General features: G+C 40.5%; 1 protein-coding gene across 10 annotated transcripts in view; it reads left to right on the top strand.

Annotated features, from left to right (window-relative positions):
- Window positions 1–26082, top strand: part of CADPS (calcium dependent secretion activator) — a 306702-nt gene that overhangs the window by 192868 nt on the left and 87752 nt on the right. For 6 of the 10 annotated variants that reach the window (XM_075287333.1, XM_075287331.1, XM_075287329.1 and 3 more), the window contains 3 exons: window positions 719–736; window positions 16588–16677; window positions 19089–19195. In XM_075287333.1, coding sequence (XP_075143434.1) covers window positions 719–736; window positions 16588–16677; window positions 19089–19195 — 215 coding nt within the window. The remainder of the gene's footprint in view (window positions 1–718; window positions 737–16587; window positions 16678–19088; window positions 19196–26082) is intronic. The other 4 variants (XM_075287332.1, XM_075287335.1, XM_075287334.1 and 1 more) reach the window with 1 other exon arrangement.

Raw genomic sequence — 26082 nt, 5'->3', positions numbered from 1 at the left:
TTCCTTGCTTCAAGTCTTATGAGCATTATCCCTGTCTGTTGCTTCTGTCTGTGAAACCCAGTGTGAAAGTCCAGTCACTTTTTATCAGCCTAAAAGAGGTGAAAACAACAAAGTCATTTGTCTGTTCTAAACCTGGCACCTGTCTGTAAGTTTATGTCTGTGACCTGAATGCATTTTTACTTTTTTGCTTCTGTGTACCGCCAGTTGGTGAATTGCTTACCATTAGTTGCCAATCTCAGGGTCTCGCTACGGTGGAGATTATGACAGCGATAGAGGTTTCAACGATACCTTGCGTAGTCAACGATACCTTTAAAGAGAGACGAACGCATACAGTAGTTTCCCTTGACTACTGGTTGTACTAATTCCTACATGTATGCTTGGTTTTTCCATGTTGCCAATTTTGCAGCAATTTTGCAGCACCCCTTCTTCAAAAATATTGTCAATTTCAACGTCTTATATCAAATTTACTGATTTCTTTCACCTTTCTTCTCCCCGCCTGGTGCAGCCGCCTTTCCTTGTCTTGATGATGGGATTTTGATGTTAATAATTTTGAGTGAATGTTTTTTTTATTTTTTTTTATTTTTTTTTTTGTTTTATTTCTGGGCACTCAAATGTCAAATGCCATTAGTGAATGGGGTGATAGATTGGTCCATTTGCTCATTAATCGTGCATATTGTGTTCTTTCTCTTCTTCCCTCCTTGCTTTCTCTTACAAATAGAGAATCAAAAGGATGCAGGTGAACAACTGTACATGCATTATAAAGTTATAGGAGTGTAACATTTTTTCTGTTTTTCTTTTTTTCTTTTTTTTTTTTTTTAATTTCTCCATAGCTCCTTAAGTCATGTGCTCTTCCAGGCTGTAATGGAAGCACAGTGTCACTTAAGGAGTTAATTTGTGCTGTCTCAAAAACCAAAAAAAAGTAACAAAAACGATAAGCAAAAACATCCAATGCAAATCATCATCTCAAGAGCAGACTTGTTTTACTGATTGGTAATAAATTTACTCGATATTGACTATGTTCATATACAAACGGAACCGACTCCAGCTAACTCCCCATCCCCCTCTCATATTTGTGTTGAAGCCTTTTTTACGATGTTTGTGTTTTCTGTACATGTGTACTAACCGCACAGTCAGAAAAGAAACGATTGTCTTCTCCGTCCTTTATGTTTGTAAAGTAATGTTACAGGGCTCAAGTATTTAAGAGGTTTCTTAAGATCTGCTCTTCGCAGCACAACCCACCTTGACAATTGCTTTTTTTTGTGCAAAAACTTTTTTTTATTTTGGCTAAAATTAACATAAACTTAAAGAGGAACTTTCATCACTTCCAAAAACTCTAGTTTGTGCGTCCTTGGGGGGGCGTCCTAGGGGGCGGTATAGTGGGTTTTAGCACCGAGAGTGACGTGGGAAGCCACGTTACTCTCAGGTCATAATCCGCCTGCCACGACTGTCGCGGCTCCCCCCCCCCCTCCCAGAGTCAGCTCGAAGGAATGGGTCGACTCTGGAGGTTGCTGAGCCACAACATCTGTATGAAGAAGGGCAGCCCAGTTCTTTTTTCAGAAAAAAGTAGCCTGGCGGTCTACGGACCACCATTGTGAGGGGGCGAATTATGACGTGGATTACGCACCATAATCCATCCCCTCTGTGCTCATATGAACGGGCCCTAAGGGTCCCATCACATGGAGGAAAATGGTGAGGAATTTGGTGTGGAATTTCAGCGCTGGAAAAAAAGCCTTCCATTGACTTCAATGGGTTCATTTTTTGCTAGCAGAAGCCATTTTCCTCTTTGTGAATGGAACTTTATAGCTTTTTCACTGATTTAGGCATAGTTGGATTTTTTTCAATAGCCCCCAACGTCCCCAAGCAATCAGTGCAGTCAGTTTTGGTGTCTGATATGTCAGATTGGGCTCTCTACTGTAAAGTGGGAGGAACTGGCCAGAAGGCGTAACTCTGACACTGTCCAATCAGAGACAGACATTGTCAGAGCCTTGAATATCTGACATATCGAGCAGCAAAACTCACAGCACTGATTGCTCAAGAGTGGAGGTGGCAAATAAAAAAGTCTAACTGCCCCAGAATCAGTGGAAAAGCCCGAAGGTGGAGGTGGTGAAATGTTCTCTGTAAGAAATTCCCTTTCTTTTTCTTATGTTGGCATTTTGCTTTATTATTTTTTTCTCTCGGGCAGGATATTTTCTTTATACTGCATTTTTGCATGTTTTTAGTTGTTGTACGGAAAGGAAGATTAGCATATAAGCATATGACTTATAACATTAGTTGTAGTAGTTGTCTAAGATAAGAAAAACATGTCTGGATTTTTGTCCTAGAAATAGAGCCACTCATGTCCATGGGTTGTTGTTAGAGATGAGCGAACACTAAAATGTTCGAGGTTCGAAATTCGATTCGAACAGCCGCTCACTGTTCGAGTGTTCGAATGGGTTTCGAACCCCATTATAGTCTATGGGGAACATAAACTCGTTAAGGGGGAAACCCAAATTCGTGTCTGGAGGGTCACCAAGTCCACTATGACACCCCAGGAAATGATACCAACACCCTGGAATGACACTGGGACAGCAGGGGAAGCATGTCTGGGGGCATAAAAGTCACTTTATTTCATGGAAATCCCTGTCAGTTTGCGATTTTCGCAAGCTAACTTTTCCCCATAGAAATGCATTGGCCAGTGCTGATTGGCCAGAGTACGGAACTCGACCAATCAGCGCTGGCTCTGCTGGAGGAGGCGGAGTCTAAGATAGCTCCACACCAGTCTCCATTCAGGTCCGACCTTAGACTCCGCCTCCTCCGGCAGAGCCAGCGCTGATTGGCCGAAGGCTGGCCAATGCATTCCTATGCGAATGCAGACTTAGCAGTGCTGAGTCAGTTTTGCTCAACTACACATCTGATGCACACTCGGCACTGCTACATCAGATGTAGCAATCTGATGTAGCAGAGCCGAGGGTGCACTAGAACCCCTGTGCAAACTCAGTTCACGCTAATAGAATGCATTGGCCAGCGCTGATTGGCCAATGCATTCTATTAGCCCGATGAAGTAGAGCTGAATGTGTGTGCTAAGCACACACATTCAGCACTGCTTCATCAAGCCAATACAATGCATTAGCCAGTGCTGATTGGCCAGAGTACGGAATTCGGCCAATCAGCGCTGGCCAATGCATTCTATTAGCCCGATGAAGTAGAGCTGAATGTGTGTGCTAAGCACACACATTCAGCTCTACTTCATCGGGCTAATAGAATGCATTGGCCAGCGCTGATTGGCCAGAGTACGGAACTCGACCAATCAGCGCTGGCTCTGCTGGAGGAGGCGGAGTCTAAGGTCGGACCTGAATGGAGACTGGTGTGGAGCGATCTTAGACTCCGCCTCCTCCAGCAGAGCCAGCGCTGATTGGCCGAATTCCGTACTCTGGCCAATCAGCACTGGCTAATGCATTGTATTGGCGTGATGAAGCAGTGCTGAATGTGTGTGCTTAGCACACACATTCAGCTCTACTTCATCGGGCTAATAGAATGCATTGGCCAGCGCTGATTGGCCGAATTCCGTACTCTGGCCAATCAGTGCTGGCCAATGCATTCTATTAGCTTGATGAAGCAGAGTGTGCACAAGGGTTCAAGCGCACCCTCGGCTCTGATGTAGGAGAGCCGAGGGTGCACTTGAACCCTTGTGCACCCTCAGCTCTGCTACATCAGAGCCGAGGGTGCGCTTGAACCCTTGTGCACACTCTGCTTCATCAAGCTAATAGAATGCATTGGCCAGCGCTGATTGGCCAATGTATTCTATTAGCCTGATGAAGTAGAGCTGAATGTGTGTGCTAAGCACACACATTCAGCTCTACTTCATCGGGCTAATAGAATGCATTGGCCAGCGCTGATTGGCCAGAGTACGGAACTCGACCAATCAGCGCTGGCTCTGCTGGAGGAGGCGGAGTCTAAGATCGCTCCACACCAGTCTCCATTCAGGTCCGACCTTAGACTCCGCCTCCTCCAGCAGAGCCAGCGCTGATTGGCCGAATTCCGTACTCTGGCCAATCAGCACTGGCTAATGCATTGTATTGGCTTGATGAAGCAGTGCTGAATGTGTGTGCTTAGCACACACATTCAGCTCTACTTCATCGGGCTAATAGAATGCATTGGCCAATCAGCGCTGGCCAATGCATTCTATTAGCGTGAACTGAGTTTGCACAGGGGTTCTAGTGCACCCTCGGCTCTGCTACATCAGATTGCTACATCTGATGTAGCAGTGCCGAGTGTGCATCAGATGTGTAGTTGAGCAAAACTGACTCAGCACTGCTAAGTATGCATTCGCATAGGAATGCATTGGCCAGCCTTCGGCCAATCAGCGCTGGCTCTGCCGGAGGAGGCGGAGTCTAAGGTCGGACCTGAATGGAGACTGGTGTGGAGCGACCTTAGACTCCGCCTCCTCCAGCAGAGCCAGCGCTGATTGGCCGAATTCCGTACTCTGGCCAATCAGCACTGGCTAATGCATTGTATTGGCTTGATGAAGCAGTGCTGAATGTGTGTGCTTAGCACACACATTCAGCTCTACTTCATCGGGCTAATAGAATGCATTGGCCAATCAGCGCTGGCCAATGCATTCTATTAGCGTGAACTGAGTTTGCACAGGGGTTCTAGTGCACCCTCGGCTCTGCTACATCAGATTGCTACATCTGATGTAGCAGTGCCGAGTGTGCATCAGATGTGTAGTTGAGCAAAACTGACTCAGCACTGCTAAGTCTCTGCATTCGCATAGGAATGCATTGGCCAGCCTTCGGCCAATCAGCGCTGGCTCTGCCGGAGGAGGCGGAGTCTAAGGTCGGACCTGAATGGAGACTGGTGTGGAGCGATCTTAGACTCCGCCTCCTCCAGCAGAGCCAGCGCTGATTGGTCGAGTTCCGTACTCTGGCCAATCAGCGCTGGCCAATGCATTCTATTAGCCCGATGAAGTAGAGCTGAATGTGTGTGCTTAGCACACACATTCAGCTCTACTTCATCAGGCTAATAGAATACATTGGCCAATCAGCGCTGGCCAATGCATTCTATTAGCTTGATGAAGCAGAGTGTGCACAAGGGTTCAAGCGCACCCTCGGCTCTGATGTAGCAGAGCTGAGGGTGCACAAGGGTTCAAGTGCACCCTCGGCTCTCCTACATCAGAGCCGAGGGTGCGCTTGAACCCTTGTGCAGCCTCGGCTCTGCTACATCAGAGCCGAGGGTGCGCTTGAACCCTTGTGCACACTCTGCTTCATCAAGCTAATAGAATGCATTGGCCAGCACTGATTGGCCAGAGTACGGAATTCGGCCAATCAGCGCTGGCCAATGCATCCCTATGGGAAAAAGTTTATCTCACAAAAATCACAATTACACACCCGATAGAGCCCCAAAAAGTTATTTTTAATAACATTCCCCCCTAAATAAAGGTTATCCCTAGCTATCCCTGCCTGTACAGCTATCCCTGTCTCATAGTCACAAAGTTCACATTCTCATATGACCCGGATTTGAAATCCACTATTCGTCTAAAATGGAGGTCACCTGATTTCGGCAGCCAATGACTTTTTCCAATTTTTTTCAATGCCCCCAGTGTCGTAGTTCCTGTCCCACCTCCCCTGCGCTGTTATTGGTGCAAAAAAGGCGCCAGGGAAGGTGGGAGGGGAATCGAATTTTGGCGCACTTTACCACGTGGTGTTCGATTCGATTCGAACATGGCGAACACCCTGATATCCGATCGAACATGTGTTCGATAGAACACTGTTCGCTCATCTCTAGTTGTTGTATCTGGTTTTGAAGCTCAGCCCCTTTAAAAATAAAAAATAAAAAAAATAAGAAAAAACATATATAGAATATATACATATATCCAGTGTTTGTAAGGTGCAAACAAACAAAAAAGCATCATATATATATAATTTGAGGCCCTAAGGTCTAGGTGTGACTACAACTTCTACAACCCCTACAGTAATGCCCCTGGTTATTAGTCTTGTGAAATTTGCCAAACTGCTTCTCTTATGCTTTAAGGAGAGCAACTGAGTCACATACGACAAATGGTCACTACTCACAAGTGTGTCTCAGACTACTTGGGGTTTTGGTTTAGAGTCCAAGGCACAGCAAAATTTAGTTACTACCATATCAGTCATATCTATGTAAAGCCTTAAGAATGGCATCTCATGGACTGTATTTTTGGGAATATTTTTGGTTTAGAAGCCCAAGGGTCCAACCAACAGATGAGTCTTGTCTTGTTTTGTTTTTGGAGTTGAGCATTTATATAGGAGAGGATGGATAGATTTTAGGCTGTCTTCAGATCACGTTTTTTTCATCCATTTAATCGGATGCCAAAAATGGACGTAAACTAGAGATGAGCGAACACTAAAATGTTCGGGGTTCGAAATCCGATTCGAACAGCCGCACACTGTTCGACTGTTCGAACAGGTTTTGAACTCCATTATAGTCTATGGGGGGAAATGCTCGTTTCAGGGGTACGCAACATTCGATCAAATTCTACTTACCAAGTCCATGAGTGAGGGTCGGGCTGGATTCTTCTCCCTGCTCAGCATCCCCACGTCCTCTTCCGGCTCTGCATTCACTCTGCCAGGCATCGGACCTGGGCAGAGCCGACTGCGCATGCACTACAAGCGGACATGCGCAGTCGACTCTGCCCAGGTCCGATGCCTGGCAGAGTGAATGAAGAGCCGGAAGAGGATGCGGGAGCGCTGCGCAGGGAGAAGACTTCTAAAGGTAGGAGAAGAACCAGCGTTGATTGGCCGACTGTATAGCATTCTGACAATCAACGCTGGTTTTGCATCGAATCTTAACTTCGAACAGCTAGTAGTACTAGATCGAGTACGAGTATTTCGAATACCGTAGTATTCGATCGAACACCTACTCGATTGAGTACTACTCGCTCATCTCTAACGTAAACAAATACAAAAAGATTAGAGATGAGCGAACAGTGTTCTATCGAACACATGTTCGATCGGATATCAGGGTGTTCGCCATGTTCGAATTGAATCGAACACCACGTGGTAAAGTGCGCCAAAATTTGATTCCCCTCCCACCTTCCCTGGCGCCTTTTTTGCACCAATAACAGCGCAGGGGAGGTGGGACAGGAACTACGACACTGGGGGCATTGAAAAAAATTGGAAAAAGTCATTGGCTGCCGAAATCAGGTGACCTCCATTTTAGACGAATAGTGGATTTCAAATCCGGGTCATATGAGAATGTGAACTTTGTGACTATGAGACAGGGATAGCTGTACAGGCAGGGATAGCTAGGGATAACCTTTATTTAGGGGGGAATGTTATTAAAAATAACTTTTTGGGGCTCTATCGGGTGTGTAATTGTGATTTTTGTGAGATAAACTTTTTCCCATAGGGATGCATTGGCCAGCGCTGATTGGCCGAATTCCGTACTCTGGCCAATCAGTGCTGGCCAATGCATTCTATTAGCTTGATGAAGCAGAGTGTGCACAAGGGTTCAAGCGCACCCTCGGCTCTGATGCAGCAGAGCCGAGGCTGCACAAGGGTTCAAGCGCACCCTCGGCTCTGATGTAGGAGAGCCGAGGGTGCACTTGAACCCTTGTGCACCCTCAGCTCTGCTACATCAGAGCCGAGGGTGCGCTTGAACCCTTGTGCACACTCTGCTTCATCAAGCTAATAGAATGCATTGGCCAGCGCTGATTGGCCAATGTATTCTATTAGCCTGATGAAGTAGAGCTGAATGTGTGTGCTAAGCACACACATTCAGCTCTACTTCATCGGGCTAATAGAATGCATTGGCCAGCGCTGATTGGCCAGAGTACGGAACTCGACCAATCAGCGCTGGCTCTGCTGGAGGAGGCGGAGTCTAAGATCGCTCCACACCAGTCTCCATTCAGGTCCGACCTTAGACTCCGCCTCCTCCGGCAGAGCCAGCGCTGATTGGCCGAAGGCTGGCCAATGCATTCCTATGCGAATGCAGAGACTTAGCAGTGCTGAGTCAGTTTTGCTCAACTACACATCTGATGCACACTCGGCACTGCTACATCAGATGTAGCAATCTGATGTAGCAGAGCCGAGGGTGCACTAGAACCCCTGTGCAAACTCAGTTCACGCTAATAGAATGCATTGGCCAGCGCTGATTGGCCAATGCATTCTATTAGCCCGATGAAGTAGAGCTGAATGTGTGTGCTAAGCACACACATTCAGCACTGCTTCATCACGCCAATACAATGCATTAGCCAGTGCTGATTGGCCAGAGTACGGAATTCGGCCAATCAGCGCTGGCTCTGCTGGAGGAGGCGGAGTCTAAGGTCGGACCTGAATGGAGACTGGTGTGGAGCGATCTTAGACTCCGCCTCCTCCAGCAGAGCCAGCGCTGATTGGTCGAGTTCCGTACTCTGGCCAATCAGCGCTGGCCAATGCATTCTATTAGCCCGATGAAGTAGAGCTGAATGTGTGTGCTTAGCACACACATTCAGCTCTACTTCATCAGGCTAATAGAATACATTGGCCAATCAGCGCTGGCCAATGCATTCTATTAGCTTGATGAAGCAGAGTGTGCACAAGGGTTCAAGCGCACCCTCGGCTCTGATGTAGCAGAGCCGAGGCTGCACAAGGGTTCAAGTGCACCCTCGGCTCTCCTACATCAGAGCCGAGGGTGCGCTTGAACCCTTGTGCAGCCTCGGCTCTGCTACATCAGAGCCGAGGGTGCGCTTGAACCCTTGTGCACACTCTGCTTCATCAAGCTAATAGAATGCATTGGCCAGCACTGATTGGCCAGAGTACGGAATTCGGCCAATCAGCGCTGGCCAATGCATTCTATTAGCCCGATGAAGTAGAGCTGAATGTGTGTGCTAAGCACACACATTCACACTGCTTCATCACGCCAATACAATGCATTAGCCAGTGCTGATTGGCCAGAGTACGGAATTCGGCCAATCAGCGCTGGCTCTGCTGGAGGAGGCGGAGTCTAAGATCGCTCCACACCAGTCTCCATTCAGGTCCGACCTTAGACTCCGCCTCCTCCAGCAGAGCCAGCGCTGATTGGCCGAATTCCGTACTCTGGCCAATCAGCACTGGCTAATGCATTGTATTGGCTTGATGAAGCAGTGCTGAATGTGTGTGCTTAGCACACACATTCAGCTCTACTTCATCGGGCTAATAGAATGCATTGGCCAGCGCTGATTGGCCGAATTCCGTACTCTGGCCAATCAGCACTGGCTAATGCATTGTATTGGCTTGATGAAGCAGTGCTGAATGTGTGTGCTTAGCACACACATTCAGCTCTACTTCATCGGGCTAATAGAATGCATTGGCCAATCAGCGCTGGCCAATGCATTCTATTAGCGTGAACTGAGTTTGCACAGGGGTTCTAGTGCACCCTCGGCTCTGCTACATCAGATTGCTACATCTGATGTAGCAGTGCCGAGTGTGCATCAGATGTGTAGTTGAGCAAAACTGACTCAGCACTGCTAAGTCTGCATTCGCATAGGAATGCATTGGCCAGCCTTCGGCCAATCAGCGCTGGCTCTGCCGGAGGAGGCGGAGTCTAAGGTCGGACCTGAATGGAGACTGGTGTGGAGCTATCTTAGACTCCGCCTCCTCCAGCAGAGCCAGCGCTGATTGGTCGCGTTCCGTACTCTGGCCAATCAGCACTGGCCAATGCATTTCTATGGGGAAAAGTTAGCTTGCGAAAATCGCAAACTGACAGGGATTTCCATGAAATAAAGTGACTTTTATGCCCCCAGACATGCTTCCCCTGCTGTCCCAGTGTCATTCCAGGGTGTTGGTATCATTTCCTGGGGTGTCATAGTGGACTTGGTGACCCTCCAGACACGAATTTGGGTTTCCCCCTTAACGAGTTTATGTTCCCCATAGACTATAATGGGGTTCGAAACCCATTCGAACACTCGAACAGTGAGCGGCTGTTCGAATCGAATTTCGAACCTCGAACATTTTAGTGTTCGCTCATCTCTAAAAAAGATGGCTCTCTGTTTGCAAAGACATCAATGTTAAAAAAAACGGATCTGTTTTTGTCTGGGTTTTAAAGGACACACAAACATAGTATACTGTATTTTTGTGTGTTCCAAAAAACGGACACCAACAGATCCGTTTTTTTTAACATTGATGTGTATGTCATTGGATAGCCATCTGTCTCTATCTCTTTGTGTCCATTTTATGCATCCATTAAATGGATGTAAAAAACGTGACTGTCTGACTAGGAAGAGCCCATCGAGACCCAGCAGAAGACTTTGATTTTTGGACAATTTTCGATGGGAGTTATTGAATTTTTCAGACTTCCCAGCTAACCTATCAGTCTTTCTGTTGATATTGTATGACCATAGCTGACTTTACAGAATGATGAACTATACTCTACATACATACTTTACGCCTGGACTATATTGCAGTTGGGTCTTCAGAATAATACAGTGAAATACAATATCTCGTCTAATTTACTGATAGTCCAACCTCGGAGGGTTTTTCCTCTCCATGAAGAAGAATATTTCCATGAATGTAATGTGTCAGTGTGTTTATAACAAGTTATGTGGAGTTATCCTTCCCGGAGGACAGGTGTGAGCTGATTAATATAGAGCGTCTCTAATGTACGAAAACACAAGGACAGGGTGTTAGTGGATGGAGCGCAGAGAATCACCGATATCTCCTGGATTTTAATTGTTTAGCTTAGATTATTATTACTTTTAGCTTGCCGCAGTCAGAGAGCCTCATGCATATAGGCTGGCAACATATATATTAGATGGTTAATGGCCAACCCTGCTGATTTCCCCCTAATGTGTATGGGGTTCTCCCAACTCTCCCCCGAGTTTTATTTCAAGTGCCCTTTCCATTTACCCTCAAGAAGATAAGCCACCATCAGAGGTATTTGGCCACAGCTTTCTCCCCTATACCTTTCAGGACACATGCAGACATGGCCCAGCTTGCATGTATATGGGGGTATCAGTAGAGATAGCTGCCTGCTCATGATCATTTAGCCCTATATTATGTGTATGGCCAGCATTACAGATCTAATGGTATGCAAACATTTACTCTACCGAGTAGACATACAATTGCTGTGCCATGAAATGGGCCGTGCTTCTGACCTACATCAAATGACCAGGACATATAAAAGTAAAAAAGTGCTCTAGCACTATCCTTTGGATGGCAGCTTCCTATAGATACCTAGAGACATGATTTGGGGTTAAAACCTAGCCAAAATATTTCCTCCAAAAGAAGAGAGACACATCTGCAGACAGCTGTTTCAGGTTCATTGCACCTTATCAGGCTGGCTAGGTGAGAAGTCATAGACTTGGGTCATATGGGGTACTCATATGGGGAGACTGCTTTTGCAGGCAACTGATAAGGGGCAATAACCCAAAACAGCTGTGTTAAGACGGCTCTCTTCCTTTTAGAGAAGGTATTCTGGTTTGTCTTTCATACCAAACCAAGCCACTAGCTTCCCCCTGTTCCCTTATAATATGGGTCTCTTTATGGAAGTGTTAGAAATAGTATACATTCATTAATCTCAATGAGATAACAAAAATATAAAGTGTGGGGGTTAGTTAGTTCGGTAGAAGCGGTTTTTAGAAAGAAAAAAACAGGAAAATAAATAAATCTTGACTTCAGGCACAAATGAGCAAAAGAAAATACAGCCTTAACTTCAGGCAAAAATAAAACAAATTCCTGCTCGTCTGAGCAACTAACTAAAGAGAACTGATAACTTAACTATAGGTGTGGCTTACTGCCTGAGATTTATCACAGTGCCTCATGCTAGACGATAAACTTGACCCATCTTCAGACTGGTATAACTTTACATCACATATTTGTTGGCTCAGTTTGAGCAAATTGTTTTTGACACATGAGTCATTTCCCTAGAGGAGCTAGACCACTCCTTGTTTCTATTAACTCACATACCCCCATTGGACAAAGCACAAAAGTGTCTAAAATAATCAAAAAAATGTGAACATGTATGACAGTTCTTGGCACAAACTATATCAGAATTCTAGTGGATGTAGGTGGAAGTTTAAAAAAAAACTCATTTAGTCTGAGGCCCCACGTTGCGGAAATGCAGCTTTTTTTGTTGCAGATATTGCTGCGGTATTTTAAGCCAAAGCCAAGAATGGCTACAGATAGGAATGGAAAATATAAAGCTAGTTCTTATATACTTTCTGCTCAATCTACTCCTGGTATTTGCTCAAAAAACTGCAGCAAAATCTGTAACAAAAAAAGTTGCATTTCCGCAACGTGGAGCCTTAAAAAATGTCAGTGTAGGTTCAAATTTGCAGCCTTGAACCTATCGTAATGCCTTGAAAGTCCGCCTATTTTGGACGGTGACAACACTGTGATTTTTTTGCATGTAACTTTTTTCCCCAAATTTTTTTACTTACTATTTTTTTTTTTTTTTTAAATGTAATGATCGTTAAAGAAAGGGGGTTGGATAGAGAGATGGGGAAGGATTTCAGTGATCCAAGAGGAGTCATCGAACCATAACTTGTAAATAGGGTTGAGCGATCGGTATCGGAAAAGATCGGATAGTAAATTTCACAATCGCGATCGGAATTCCGATCCCAATCTTTTCCAGCGGGATCGAGGTCGGAGGTTATCTCAAGATCAGCTCAACCCTAAAAGTGACTTTTCCCATAGAGAAACATTGACTAGGGTTTAGCAATCGGGATCAGAAAAGATCGGATTCCGATCGGCGATCGAGAAAATTTCACGATCGGGATCAGCTGGAAAATGATCGGAAATCAGATTTTAAGATCAATCCTGAAATCTCAAGACTGGCTCATCCCTACTTGCAAACCTTTCCATTGTCATATGAGGGCTTGTTTTTTATGTTTTGCAGGATGAGATGTATTTTCAAATGACAACATTTGACTACAATTCATAAGTCTGCATCATCCACAGCATGGTATAATGTAATACATGCTGCTATTTTTCACTTTAAAACTCAATTGCTGACTTTTTATTATCATATAAGACAGTGAACAGTGTCTTACGGCCTCCTTGGTCTTTGTCTAGATCGTACCTGTATGTACAGATGCATGGACAGCCCTAGGGATAATATTTGTGCTAGTCACCATGAGCATACAGCCCTCAGACTGACAGAGTCGGAGCTTGTTTTGTGTGTTCGCTCGGTAAAGAATACTATTTTCATCTCTAAATCATTTTGCTTTGCTGATATTACAAACTGTATGACAGATGGGTCACACTCTGATCGCTGCGTTCTAACATTTGGGAGAGCAGAGAACATATTTGGTGAAGCTGGCATGGTTCGATGCTGTTTGATTCAAGCCACAATATGAGAACCACTAGTATTTCACGTTGAAAATAATTAAAGAAGCAGGAAACAATTAGAAAGCACACATTTTGAATAGTGACAGATGTTCTACATGTTTAAATTAGACAAAGGGATATAAGACAAATTCCTGGGTCACAGTAACAACTGCTGCAGTTTGAGCTTGTAATTTGTAGTGCAATATGGAAAATCTTGAAAATTAAAGTGGAGCGGTGTGAAAAATAATATTTATGCCACGTGCTCGGTAAAGCTTTCATTGTAAAATCCATCATTGTATGACATCAAGTTATGGACTCTTAATACTGTGCTTATAACTTGTATTATCCTATAAATATGAACTATTGATACAGTAGATGGTTATATAGATAATAGATAGATAAGATATAGATAAATAGATAGATAGATAGAGAGAGAGAGAGAGAGATAGATAGATAGATAGATAGATAGATAGATAGATAGATAGATAGATAGATAGATAGATATGAGAGATAGATAGGAGATAGATAGATAGATAGATAGATAGATAGATAGATAGATAGATAGATAGATAGATAGATAGATAGATAGATATGAGAGATAGATAGGAGATAGATAGATAGATAGATAGATAGATAAGAGATAGATAGATAGATAGATAGATATGAGAGATAGATAGGAGATAGATAGATAAGAGATAGATAGATAGATAGATAGGAGATAGATAGATAGATAGATAGATAGATAGATAGATATGAGAGATAGATAGATAGATAGATAGATAGATAGATAGATAGATAGATAGATAGATAGATAGATAGGAGATAGATAGATAGATAGATAGATAGATAGATAGATAGGAGATAGATGGATAGATAGATAGATAGATAGGAGATAGATAGATAGATAGATAGATAGATAGATAGATAGATAGATAGCACTCCACTAAATGGTGAAAAAAGAAGTTGACTTTATTTAGCTAAGCAGTTTGACATTTCAGTTCATTGACACCATATCGCCAAAAGTGAACAAAGTGTAAATAACAAATATTTATAGTGGATTGTGGGAATTAGTTCCATTAATTGACAATTAAATGGTAATATAATGAATAAATACAAATGTCATAGTTTACATACAAAGTACAGTGCATACATAATAAAATAGTATAAAGTGACCGGTGCAAATATGTAAAAAAATCATCAAAAGACGAATTAATACAAATCTTATTATCTACATAAAGTGCAGGTGTCATAATAATAATGAAGTTAATAAAAAAAACTTTCAGTTATCCAAACATGATGTAGATAGATAGATAGGAGATAGGAGATAGATAATTGATATATAGATAGATACTGTAAAAAGATAGCTAAATAGATAGATGATAGATGGATAGATAGATAGATAGATAGATAGATAGATAGATAGATAGATAGATAGAATATCAGAATTCCTGAAGCTTTGAGGTTACACATATCTACACACCCTAAACTGTATTTAGCATTTATTTCTTTATGGTTCCAAGTATACGAAGTTTTCCGAATGTGACCATCTGCTACTTCAGTGAGGTGCTGTATTCTGCACTGGGGGATGTCCCTAGAGGAGAATATTTACATTAACTGAGAGTTTATAAGGTCAAATTGAAGTATGGTGGACAAACTGGAACCACGTTACTGAATAGTTCTATGGGATGTCAAATATCATGCACTTAATGCACTAAAACAGTCCTTCTATAGGACACTGCCATGTGAACACCACACACAAAACATCTCCTTACTGCACTATATTCACTTGTCTAGTTACTATACATGGCGCTACTGATCCATAGTGACGGCACACAGTCCTTGTGTGATATGAGTCACAAACATAACCCTGTACCTAATAGCGAGACATATTGTATTTGTATGACATCTTTGTATGTTATCTTGGTGCAATGTGTGTAAAATTGCTATAAACTAACACGAGCGGTGTGTCACTATGCCAAATATTCTTAGATTTTATTATTTCCTGCATAATATTTTGAAAACTTTAGTATAGTAGCATAGGATCACCACCAGGGTTGGACTGGCCCACGGGAGTGTTGGAGGATTCTCTAGCAGTCCCAAGTTTTGACACAATAATGGTTCCCAACAATCCAGAAGAATCAGACACTCTGGTGGTCTCAAGCCACGCTATTTGACCAATGAGTAGCACCAGGGTCAAGCTAAGGTTCCCCGGGCCCACCGAATAAAATGATTCCAACATCATTGGAAATAGTCCATAATACCCATTAAATTTGGGTATCTTCCGCTTGGACCTTTATTGTGTTAGAGTGGACTATCCGGTGGGCCAGTCTGATACTGACCATGCTATAGGTAATGTCTATGTCCTCATATTTAGTTGCCATGTTCTTGATACTACGTAGACTCTGCTAAGGGTTGTATCCAATGGGTTACTGACTTCATCGGCCCGATACTGAATCAAAATACCATTTCCTAACCAACTATTTCCTAGATTTTAAGGACACGTTGATCCAGGGTTTTTATACTGACTGCCAGATTTGGAGTCGGGAAGGAATTTCTTCCCCTGAAATAGGGCAATTGGCATGAGCCTCATGGAGTTTTTTGCCTTCCCCTGGATCAACACTGTAGGGATTGTAGGGGTATAGGTTGGACTTGATGGACTAATGTCTTTATCCAACCTCATCAACTATGTAACTATGTATGAAATGTTCTATTCCAAATTCTATATGAGTGTCGTGTCAGAATTTGGAAAACACACTTGCTTTGGGAAGAGATTTTTAGTTCGAGACACAATCTTTTGTATCAGGAATTCCTCTTTCCGACAGCCAAGCCCGGTTTTTTAGTCTCATGAAGATACACATGGCAACCGGCCACTCTCCGAAATGTCCCACAACAAATATTTGTTTGTCTATTGTTGTGTCATAAGATTTATTGTGAATGGCGCAAGTGTCAACATTCACAATGATCTTCATAGGGATATAGTTAAATCCAATGCTAACTATATCACTCCATCTAGTTCTAGCATCCTGCCCCTCCAGAAGACTCCATGAGGGACATTTATGAAAACCAGCTGTATACACACTCGGGGTTACAGCACCTTGAACCTTAAGAACCTATTCTAATGGTTTCATAAATCTACCTCTGTACGTTTTGTGGCGTTTGAGTATGACTAGGTGTAGTTTGTTATGACATAGTAGTTTGTTATGTAACTAGCGATTGCCGAGATGATCTGCAATTTTGTTTATTTTGTCACCGCCACTGTCTTTTCTTTGACACGCTTGGTCCTGTCATCTTTGTGTATAATCTCACTCCTCCTTACTTTTGTACTCTTTTCTCTGCCATGCATGACCAGTTCATCGGCCTAAACCAAAGCCATCACCTGTGCCTCCACCCAATCAAACCCAGGCTAACATGTTAAATCAAAGGCTCAAACCGATTCCAAGTACTGTATCGGCTTTACTTCATTTGATTTGTCTTAGCCTAGTTTCCCTCCCCCCCCCAACCTCTTCTCCCTTAACCCCTTCGGCACTGGAAGGACTCGCAAAGTCTCGCTGTCCTCTTCCAGCGTTTTAGGGGTTAACGTAGCTTAGTTTCAACATCGGCTTCCAAGCACTTCCTCTCGATATGTCCATTTCTGTCTAGATCTGTCTGGCACCAGCAGCATTTTCCAATCTGAATGTCAGCACAAAATAACATTGTTATTACATAACATTCTGCATGACAATGTTAATGTTTATGAGTTTCAAATAAAGTTTGAAATGTTTTATTAATAGAATTTTTATGTTTTGGATATATCAGTGCTCCAGCTGCTAATTGGCTAATTGAAGTCTTAAAGGCAACTGACTTTTTGGTCCTAATGAGCATCGTGTATAAGAGCTAATGCAGACAAAAAGTTGAAACGTTGCCTGTACCAGACTTGTAAAAATAAAAAATAAGCTTAAATCTCATTGGTTGACTCCTTATTTTTTTTTAAATACTATTTTTTAAAAATAGTTTTCTCTTTCCATTACAAAAATTTTATGTAGGTGACATATAGCTTTGTATGGCAAGGACGGAGCTAGAACCTGTAGAACCTGTAGAACCTGTACCGTTGGATTCCGTTAAAAACCCAGAAAATGGACACCTATCATAATGGACACAAACGGACAGTAACTGATGGCTATGTCCGTTATAAGTCCGTTGGCCATAGATTTCAATGTTAAAACAATAACGGACACTTGCCGTCCGTTTTTTCTAATGGACAGAAAAGTCCTGCATGTAGGATTATTTTGTCCGCTGGAAAAAAATGGACTTGGGTCTAAACGGACACAAGATAAAATCCCATTGAAATGAATGGAAATTTTGACGGATTACTGACGGTTCAGCTAGTATCCATTGCTAAAATCTTGTAATGGACAATAGCTACGGAGACTGCTGATGGTCACCAATGGTAGTGTGAATGTCCCCTAAGTAAAGTCTTAAATTTTGTATTTATTTTTTAAACATTTTTCCCCAACACAAGGTCGTATTAGACCATTAGACATTCCATTTTTGTTTCTAATTTATCTTGTATATGGGACTGATCCAATAGCCCCAGTTATAGGAATAATACAACCTCTTAATATACAGGATCTTCTGGCAGCTCATGCAGGTTCCTAGCCCCCATCAGAGACCAGGCTGGGAGGAATTTGCATCATGGCAGCTTCCATGGCAGTAGAAAGTCAATTGTCAACTGCCCAGTAAGGCCTCATTCACATCTGCGTTAGTATTCCATCCAGGGGAGTCCGCATGAGGAAGCGGCGTGCCAGAACACGGACCCCATAGACTGTTATGGGGTCCGTATACTTGCCACCAAATCTCCGCAGGGATCATGCAGACAGGAAAGTAGTTCAAAATCTACTTTTCTGTCCGCATGTCCGCACAGCAAGCACACGGACCCCATTATAGTTTATGGGGTCCGTGTGCCTTTACTGGGACACCGCTTGCAGTTGCGTTCGGTATTCTGTTTGGGAGTCCCCATGCGGACTCCCCAAATGGAATACCGAACGCAGATGTGAATGAAGGGTAAGTCAGCGAGTGATTAATACAACCCCGTATTCCACAAAAGTAACAGGAAGCCCATAAAATTCTGAATTTAGGTCTGTAACTGAATGGAGAAAACAATTGTAAAAGTTTTAATTCGGATTGTCTACCATAGGAAACAAGGCACAACAAAAATTCTAAATATCTAAAATTTATAAATATAAATGGCGACTGTAATTCCTGTAGCCTACAAGTTGGAAATAAAGTAATAGGACCATCATAGAATATATTTTGGGCACGTACAGCATCAAGTATTTAAATGGGTAAATTGAGCTTAGGAATCGCCCACTCCTGACATAGTCAAGTACTAAAAGTGGTAATATTTTGGGGAAAAAATTCCTAATCCTATCTATAATTACAAATAGTTAAATTTATTAATATCAATTATACATTCTATAAGTATATTGGATATTTTGCCCTAGAGATGTCTTAAAAAATCAAAAATCACAATTAAAAATATCCAATTTGGAAAATTAGACATTCACTAGAAATTTCTAAAAATATATGCAATTCATATATGCATTTAAATTACAGTATGTAGACCAACATTAATACCATGAAAGCGACAAACCTATATACAAGTAAGAATAGAAAGCTGGAGCACTGTTTATGTAATTCAATAAATAATTGTAAATTTATGGTTTCTTTAATATTTCGGATTAATTTTTAGCCTTTTTTTGAAATCTTGCATGATGTTAAACAGTTGTCAAATATCCTGGAATTTGACTAACCAGAGAAATAGCCACATGCATCCCAAGGACTGAAGTTCTAATTCATCTTCTTGTACTTCAGAAAATGTAGGTCGCTTAGTAACACCTGCCAAAAAGTTAGAAGACACAATAAGACTGGCAGAGCTTGTCATTGAAGTACTCCAGCAAAATGAAGAACATCATGCCGAGGTGAGAGCTTACCCATTGTGGATATTTTTTGTGGTCAGGTTCTAGAGCTTTCTCTAGAATATAGGCAGTTGCTAGAGCTTTCTATCGAATATAGGAAGATTCTAGAGCTGTTTCTAGCCTATAGAAGGTTCTAGAGCTGTCTCTGGGATATAGATAAGCTCTAGAGCTGTCTCTTGAATATAGGTGTGTCCTAGAGCTATTGCTAGCCTATATGATGGTTCTAGAGCTGTCTCTAGAATATAGGCAGGTCCTAGAGCTGAACTCTAAAATATAGGGAGGTTCTAGAACGGTCTTTAGCTTATCGGATGGTTCTAGAGCTTTCTCTAGCATATAGGCAGGGTTTTAGAGCTGACACTAGCCTTTAGGAGAGTTCTAGAGCTGACTCTAGAATATAGGCTGGTTCTACAGCTGTCTCTAGAATATAGGAAGGTTATAGAGCTGTCTCTAACCTATACGAGGGTCCTAGAGCTGTCTCTAGAATATAGACGTCTCTTAATTCTCTTATGCTGGTTGAAATTGGAGTGATCAGAAATTGAATTTCTGTCACTGGACCATCAATCTTTTGTAATAGAAGTTTGTAAAATTAAAATTTGTAAAAAAAAATTTGTCAAAATGTTTTTGGTATTTTATTTATTTTAGATTTTTTTTTCTATGGGTCTATGGGTTTGTCTGTTTTGTATGTTTGTCAAATAAATGTTTCACAGACCTAGACAAGAACAAACAATTTTACCAATTTGGTTCTAAATAATTTGCATAATGTTTGAAAATTGGTATAAAACGTAAAAGTCCAGGTGTATTTTTTTCTATTTATTTAATATTCTTACATCTTCACCTCCAATATTTTTTCTATCAATTACCCCCACATCATAATTTGAAATCTCAAGGTTTTTTGGAATCCTAATATTTTTTCCCCAACACATGATATAATTTATTTCTACCTTTTTCGTTAAGATGACATGATATTTTTTTGATATATGAAAATGGTTTGTGATGACATCTTAAACAAGATGATGGCTTTTCTATCACTATTCACTACCATGAAGCTAATGCACAATCCAAACAACCCAACTAATGCCTGATTTGCATATTTAAATTTCCTCCCTGTTTTTCCACTGTTCTTTCTATCTTGGATGATCCTGACAGGGAAAAGAGGTATGTGGTTAAAGCTCAACCAATTGAGTCACCTGCTCTCATATCTTGTGCATGTCCTTCATGTTTTTGATGGGATTTTATCCTTTTTGCTTCCTTTGTAGTTGTAACATAAGTAGTGTAGCAGCCAGATCACGTAGACTGCCTGTGAAACTTAGTTGACCCACACAATCGAAGTGTGTAGTGGTAATCTAATCCATGCATGCGGCAATGGGCGTATTATACAAGCATTGCAGCTGTTCCCTAGCACAACCCAGTCTTCGTTTATTCTTTCCTAATCCTCCTGTTTTACCCACATCAGTTTCAAGTCAACCTGCTATAACTCAACAGTGACAATAATGTCTTGGGCCAAGGTTCTAGATCTATATTGTCTAAATGAATCAGCAAATTAGTAGTTTTATTAAATTGCTTTCTTCTGAAATCCTACATTTTCTGTATTCCAATTTGGTTTTGGAATTTCTATAAATTTTTTAAAAAATGTTATCCTACATTTTATGTATTCTGATTTGGTTTTGGAATTTCTATAAATTTTTTTAAAAATGTTATCCTACATTTTATGTATTCCGATTTACTTTTGGAATTTCTATAAAATTTTTTAAAAAATTATCCTACATTTTATGTATTCTGATTTGTTTTCTATATATTTTTAACATTTTTTTATCCTACATTTTATGTATTCCGATTTGGTTTTGGAATTTCTTTAAATATTTTTTAAAATTTTATCCTACATTTTATGTATTCTGATTTGGTTTTGGAATTTCTTTAAATATTTTTAAAAATTTAATCCGACGTTTTATGTATTCCGATTTGGTTCTGAAATTTCTTTTAAATTTTTTTTAAAATTTTTTTATCAATGCAAAAAAATAAAAATTTGAAATGTGTTTTTATCCTATGTAATATACAGATTTTTAATTGACATAATGCAGAATTTATACATAAAAATATTTGTATATAAAAATATTTTTGAAAATATATGTCCTAAAGTTTTTACATTTTTTCACCTTTTTAACAACAGTAATTTTTTTTATGTATATTGTGAGCCTCATATAGGGATCACAATGTACATTTTTTTCTATCCGTATGTCTTTGTAGGAAGGGAGGAAATCTACATAAACACGGGGAGAACATACAAACTCCTTGCAGATGTTTCTCCTGGCGGGATTCGAACCCAGGACTCAAGCATTGCAAGCCTGCAGTGCTAACCACTGTGCCACCGTGTTGCCCCTCACAACATTATTTTATGTTAAATTGGAAATGTAATTTTTTGAGCCATTGTATATTAAAAAAAATTGAAAAATATATGTCCTAAAATTTTTACTTTTTTCAAATTTTTAACAACAGTATTTTATGCTAAATTGGAAATGTAATTTTTTTGAGCCATTGTCAACAGCTCTTCAGTTCATTTCCACTGACAAAATATTTTTACATTGGTTAAAATATAACAATACAAATTACGGAAAAATCTTTGTAGGGCTGCTTCATCTCAATGTCTATTTTAATAATTTACACGTTTTTCAAAGCCAGCTTAGTGATTATTAAACTTCATTCTCAAATATCACTCCGTGCGCTTGCGATGCCATATTATGACAAATATGTGACATAGCTGAAAAAGAAATGTAAAAAAAATATTAGGACTAAATTAATCATGTTACCAAACAGAATATGGATTTTCTGAGAATAGAAATGTCATTCTGTTCATTAATCATAAATTCCCTTCCTTCCCAAATGTTACATGACTTCATAGAAGAGATAGCGCTATATCGTATTCCGTATTATAGTCTCGTCCTTACAATCATTGGATTTACCCCGTCAACCTATATAGAAAACAAATGACTAAATGTTAGTTATTAAAAACCTAAGTTTATTGTTTTCTAAAAAAAAACATAAACATAAACCTCTCACTGTGCTATGTGATCACTAGACTTTGAAGAAAAAAAATAAAAAAATAGAATCAAAAATTAGCATTTTTTTTAGATTTATCCCATATTATAGTATCTAAATATTAAAATCTGCCTAAAAATGAATCAACTGTATATTTATATAAATCATTAATAGCTAATTAACTATTTTTAGCAAACAAATATAATTAAAAGTTAAGTATTAATTAGCTGTAGTATATTTTGGTAAATAGAAGCAAAAATTCTAACACTTATTTATAACAATGTGATGCATTGGCAGCTTTTTTTTTTATTACCAGTGACATCTACTTTTGCTTACTTCATCAACCCTCCCCCCCCCCCCAGAAATTTTCACGGAGTTGTTTATTTTTTATATCCTGTATACTGACTGCGTGATACTCAATGAATATACTCATTATTAGAGATGAGTGAGTAGTATTTGATCGAATATCGAATACCATTATAGTCTATGGGAAAAAATGGGAATGTTGTTCCAATTTCCATGAAAACCAAAGTTCGACACATTGGATCCTCCAAGTTCAGGAAGTAGCATTCAATGGAATTTTCCTGCCTGGTATTGGACCAATACAAGTATTCGATCGAGTACTATTTGCTCCTCTCTACTCATTATATGCACAATATAATTTCATTGCAGTACTGTATTTTTTTCAGATTTTTTTATTCTCAGATGGTGTTACACAACTTTTATGAGTCCCATTTCATGGTCATGTTGGGATCATGTCTATTCCAAGAGTTTCCACTTTTATTATGAAAACTTTTTTTTTTTTTTTTACTTTGGTCCTATAATGTATTACACATCACTTTGCCCCTGGCCATATATGATGGCCCTATAGGAAGATCACCCTGCTAATGTTTTTCCAGTTGCAAAGGTAGTGGTTTGTGGTAGTTGCCCCACATTGTGGAAACGCAACTTTTTTTGTTGCAGATTTTGTTGCGGTTTTTTGAGCCAAAGTCAAGAGTGACTTGAAAAGGAAAATATAAAAGAAGCTCATAGACAATTTTCTTCTGCTAAATTCACTCCTAACTCAAAAATCCACAGCAAAACCTGCAACAAAAAACGCAAATGCGTTCAGTAGTCCGTTTGGTGGTCCCTATGCGGTTTCCCCTAACAGATTACCAAATGCATATGTGAACCAAGGGTTACTCAGTCCATTTGCTAATCTCTTCATCATCTGTGGCAACAACATGAAAAATTTTGTAATTCCAATTTTATAACTATAGTATATAAATTCAGTTAATTAAGTTCAATTAAAGTGTCGCACAAAAATTGTCTTGAAAGAAGTCTATCAGATCCTTGGCCAAGATTTAACCACATATTATCTAGAGAACAGGATTAGAACTGGCAAAACATTGCAGGTTTTTTTTGTGGCTTGAAAATCTGACACCCAAACCCACAAATCCCAAGGAATAAACCACAAACTGCATGTACAAAAGGGCACAAAACCTTTGTCTTTTTTTTCTTCTTTTAAACAATGAGATTTGAGTACACAAAATATTTTTTCTCTACATTTCATATTTTTGGCTGCGTTTTATCTCCGTCTGGTCAATGACAAGATATAAAAACCAGATATATTTTGAAGAATAGTCAATATTTGGGTGTTAGTAATTTTTTATGTAAATTAACAGTCAGTTGTACAAATATGTGTTATTTTTTGTGTTTTGTTCTTGTTTTCTCTTTCAAAAAATAAACCAGGTTGTGACTAGTATAACAAAAAGTCTATAGTATGTATCCAGCTCACCCCTTATCTCAGTCCTTTTCCTGGGAAGCTCGGATGCAGGTGGACTTCAACCGGCCAAAATATAACTAACAAATTATAAAATATAACTTTGCCCATGCTTATAATGCTTTGTCATCTGCTATGACCCTTGGGTTGCCATGGAATGATTTTTTAATGAGAAAATAAAAGTTATATTTTATACCGCCTGGTTGGCGCTGGATTCCTCCTTCTACATGTCCGAGTGACTAGTATAAGGCCAACAAGAATTTGACAGAAATCATTGGTCTTCTACCTTGAGCTCTAAACAACTCAAACTCCAAGGCTACATCCACATGACAGGGGAAACGGGCGATAGTAATTCCACTGTCAGTGAATGGGACCATTATTTTGATGGTCGATTGTCACGGACTATCAAAATATAGGTCATCTCCTATTTCTGGACGTGTATATAGATCCTTCCATAGAATGAAATGTATGGGGGATCCCTGAAAATGGAAGCCCTTGAGTATCTTCTATACTTAACCCCTGATTCCATTATATACTCACTTCTTTTCCTTCCTGCGGGACGGCCACTCTTTGTTTTCTGACTGTTGGTGCGCACTCTAGTCCTAGCATTGCTCTGTCCTCTGCATCAATGATCCAACTCTACTGCGCAGACGTGGGAGCAGTGAAGTAGAGGTGGATTATCAGCAGAAGCTGGGAGAAGCGGCGGCAGTCAGAAAAGAAGGAGGGGCTGTCCCGTATGAAGAAGCCTGGAAAGTAAGTAGTAGTAGTGATGATCCGTTTCTGGAAATGAGGAAACGGATCTTCACCGGATAACCAGCAAATGCCCCTGGGGAGGTCACATGACTGCCCCAGGGATATGGGTGACTAGACATTTTTTATTAATTATATTATTTAGAAAGTAGGAGGGGAAAAGTGTTTAGATTAGTGTAGGGCTTTCCCTTTATCCAGGACAAGGGGGCTATTCAAATGACTTCTATTTTGATCATCCATTATCATGGACCATCAAAATATAGGTCATGTCAATTTTTTGACCAATTTTAGGGATCCCTCTATGCAGTGAAATGCTAATCGGATCCATGAAATGGATACCCTTTGGGTGCAAGACGCTTGTGAAAAATGGATGATTTTCTGGGCTGTTTTGCACTTCCTTTGTGTGAATGCAGTGAATATTGGCCATGTGACGACCTTTTTGTTTTTTAAGTGATGTCAAATGGCAGCATTAATTTAATGAGGGCTATTCACATGACTGTTATTTTTAAGGTCCATTGTCACGGACTCTCAAATTATAGGTCATGTCCCATTTTTGGCTGTTTTTACGGATCCCTCCATACACTGAAATGTATCAGTAATCTGTGAAAATGGATGTTCCTTGGGCGCATGATGGCCGTGAAAAATGACCATTGTTCTTGGCCGTCTTGCACCAAATGGTCTCCATTACATTATAGTATAAGGAGGGATCTTTAAAAACGGACAGTTATAATAAGTAACCTATATTTTGATGGTCCATTACAATGTATCATCTAGATAATGTGAATAGCCTTCATCCACTTGGCTTATTCACACGACAATGTAATACAGCTGAGTGATGACCATGTTTGTAGTGTCCGTCACATGGCTGATTTGAAAACACATTGAATTCAAGATGTCTATTCACAAGGCTGTTTTTGTGACGGCCCATTTTTCACGGACGTCAAAGAAATTGACCTGCACTATCTTCTCCCGGTAAAATGGAGATAAATGGAGTCATGTTATTCCTTGGTTCTATAAAAGCCATGTGATGTCCATTTCAAAAACAGGCGTTCCATGGTCCTTGGACTTGCACAAATGAACAAAGCCATTTTTCATGGACGTTGGGCCTTAGTGAAATGGAACGGCCATGCAAATAAGGCCTAATTGTACCGAATAAACTTGTTTAGAGTGCGTTCACATCTGAATGACTACATTGACTATAATGGGTTCAGTCGGACTTCCATTATTTTCTCACTAACATGACCAGCTGAAAAAGTCGGGCTTGCCTTGCAGAACTTTTATGGCCATCATTTCTGTTGGAAGCCAACACAGATGTGACCATAGTCTTAATGTGTATAGTCCATTA

Source organism: Leptodactylus fuscus, chromosome 9 (genome assembly GCF_031893055.1).
Source record: "Leptodactylus fuscus isolate aLepFus1 chromosome 9, aLepFus1.hap2, whole genome shotgun sequence".
NCBI lineage: Eukaryota > Metazoa > Chordata > Amphibia > Anura > Leptodactylidae > Leptodactylus > Leptodactylus fuscus.
Note: the sequence above shows the minus strand (reverse complement) of the source record. Positions and strands in the feature narration are given on the sequence as shown.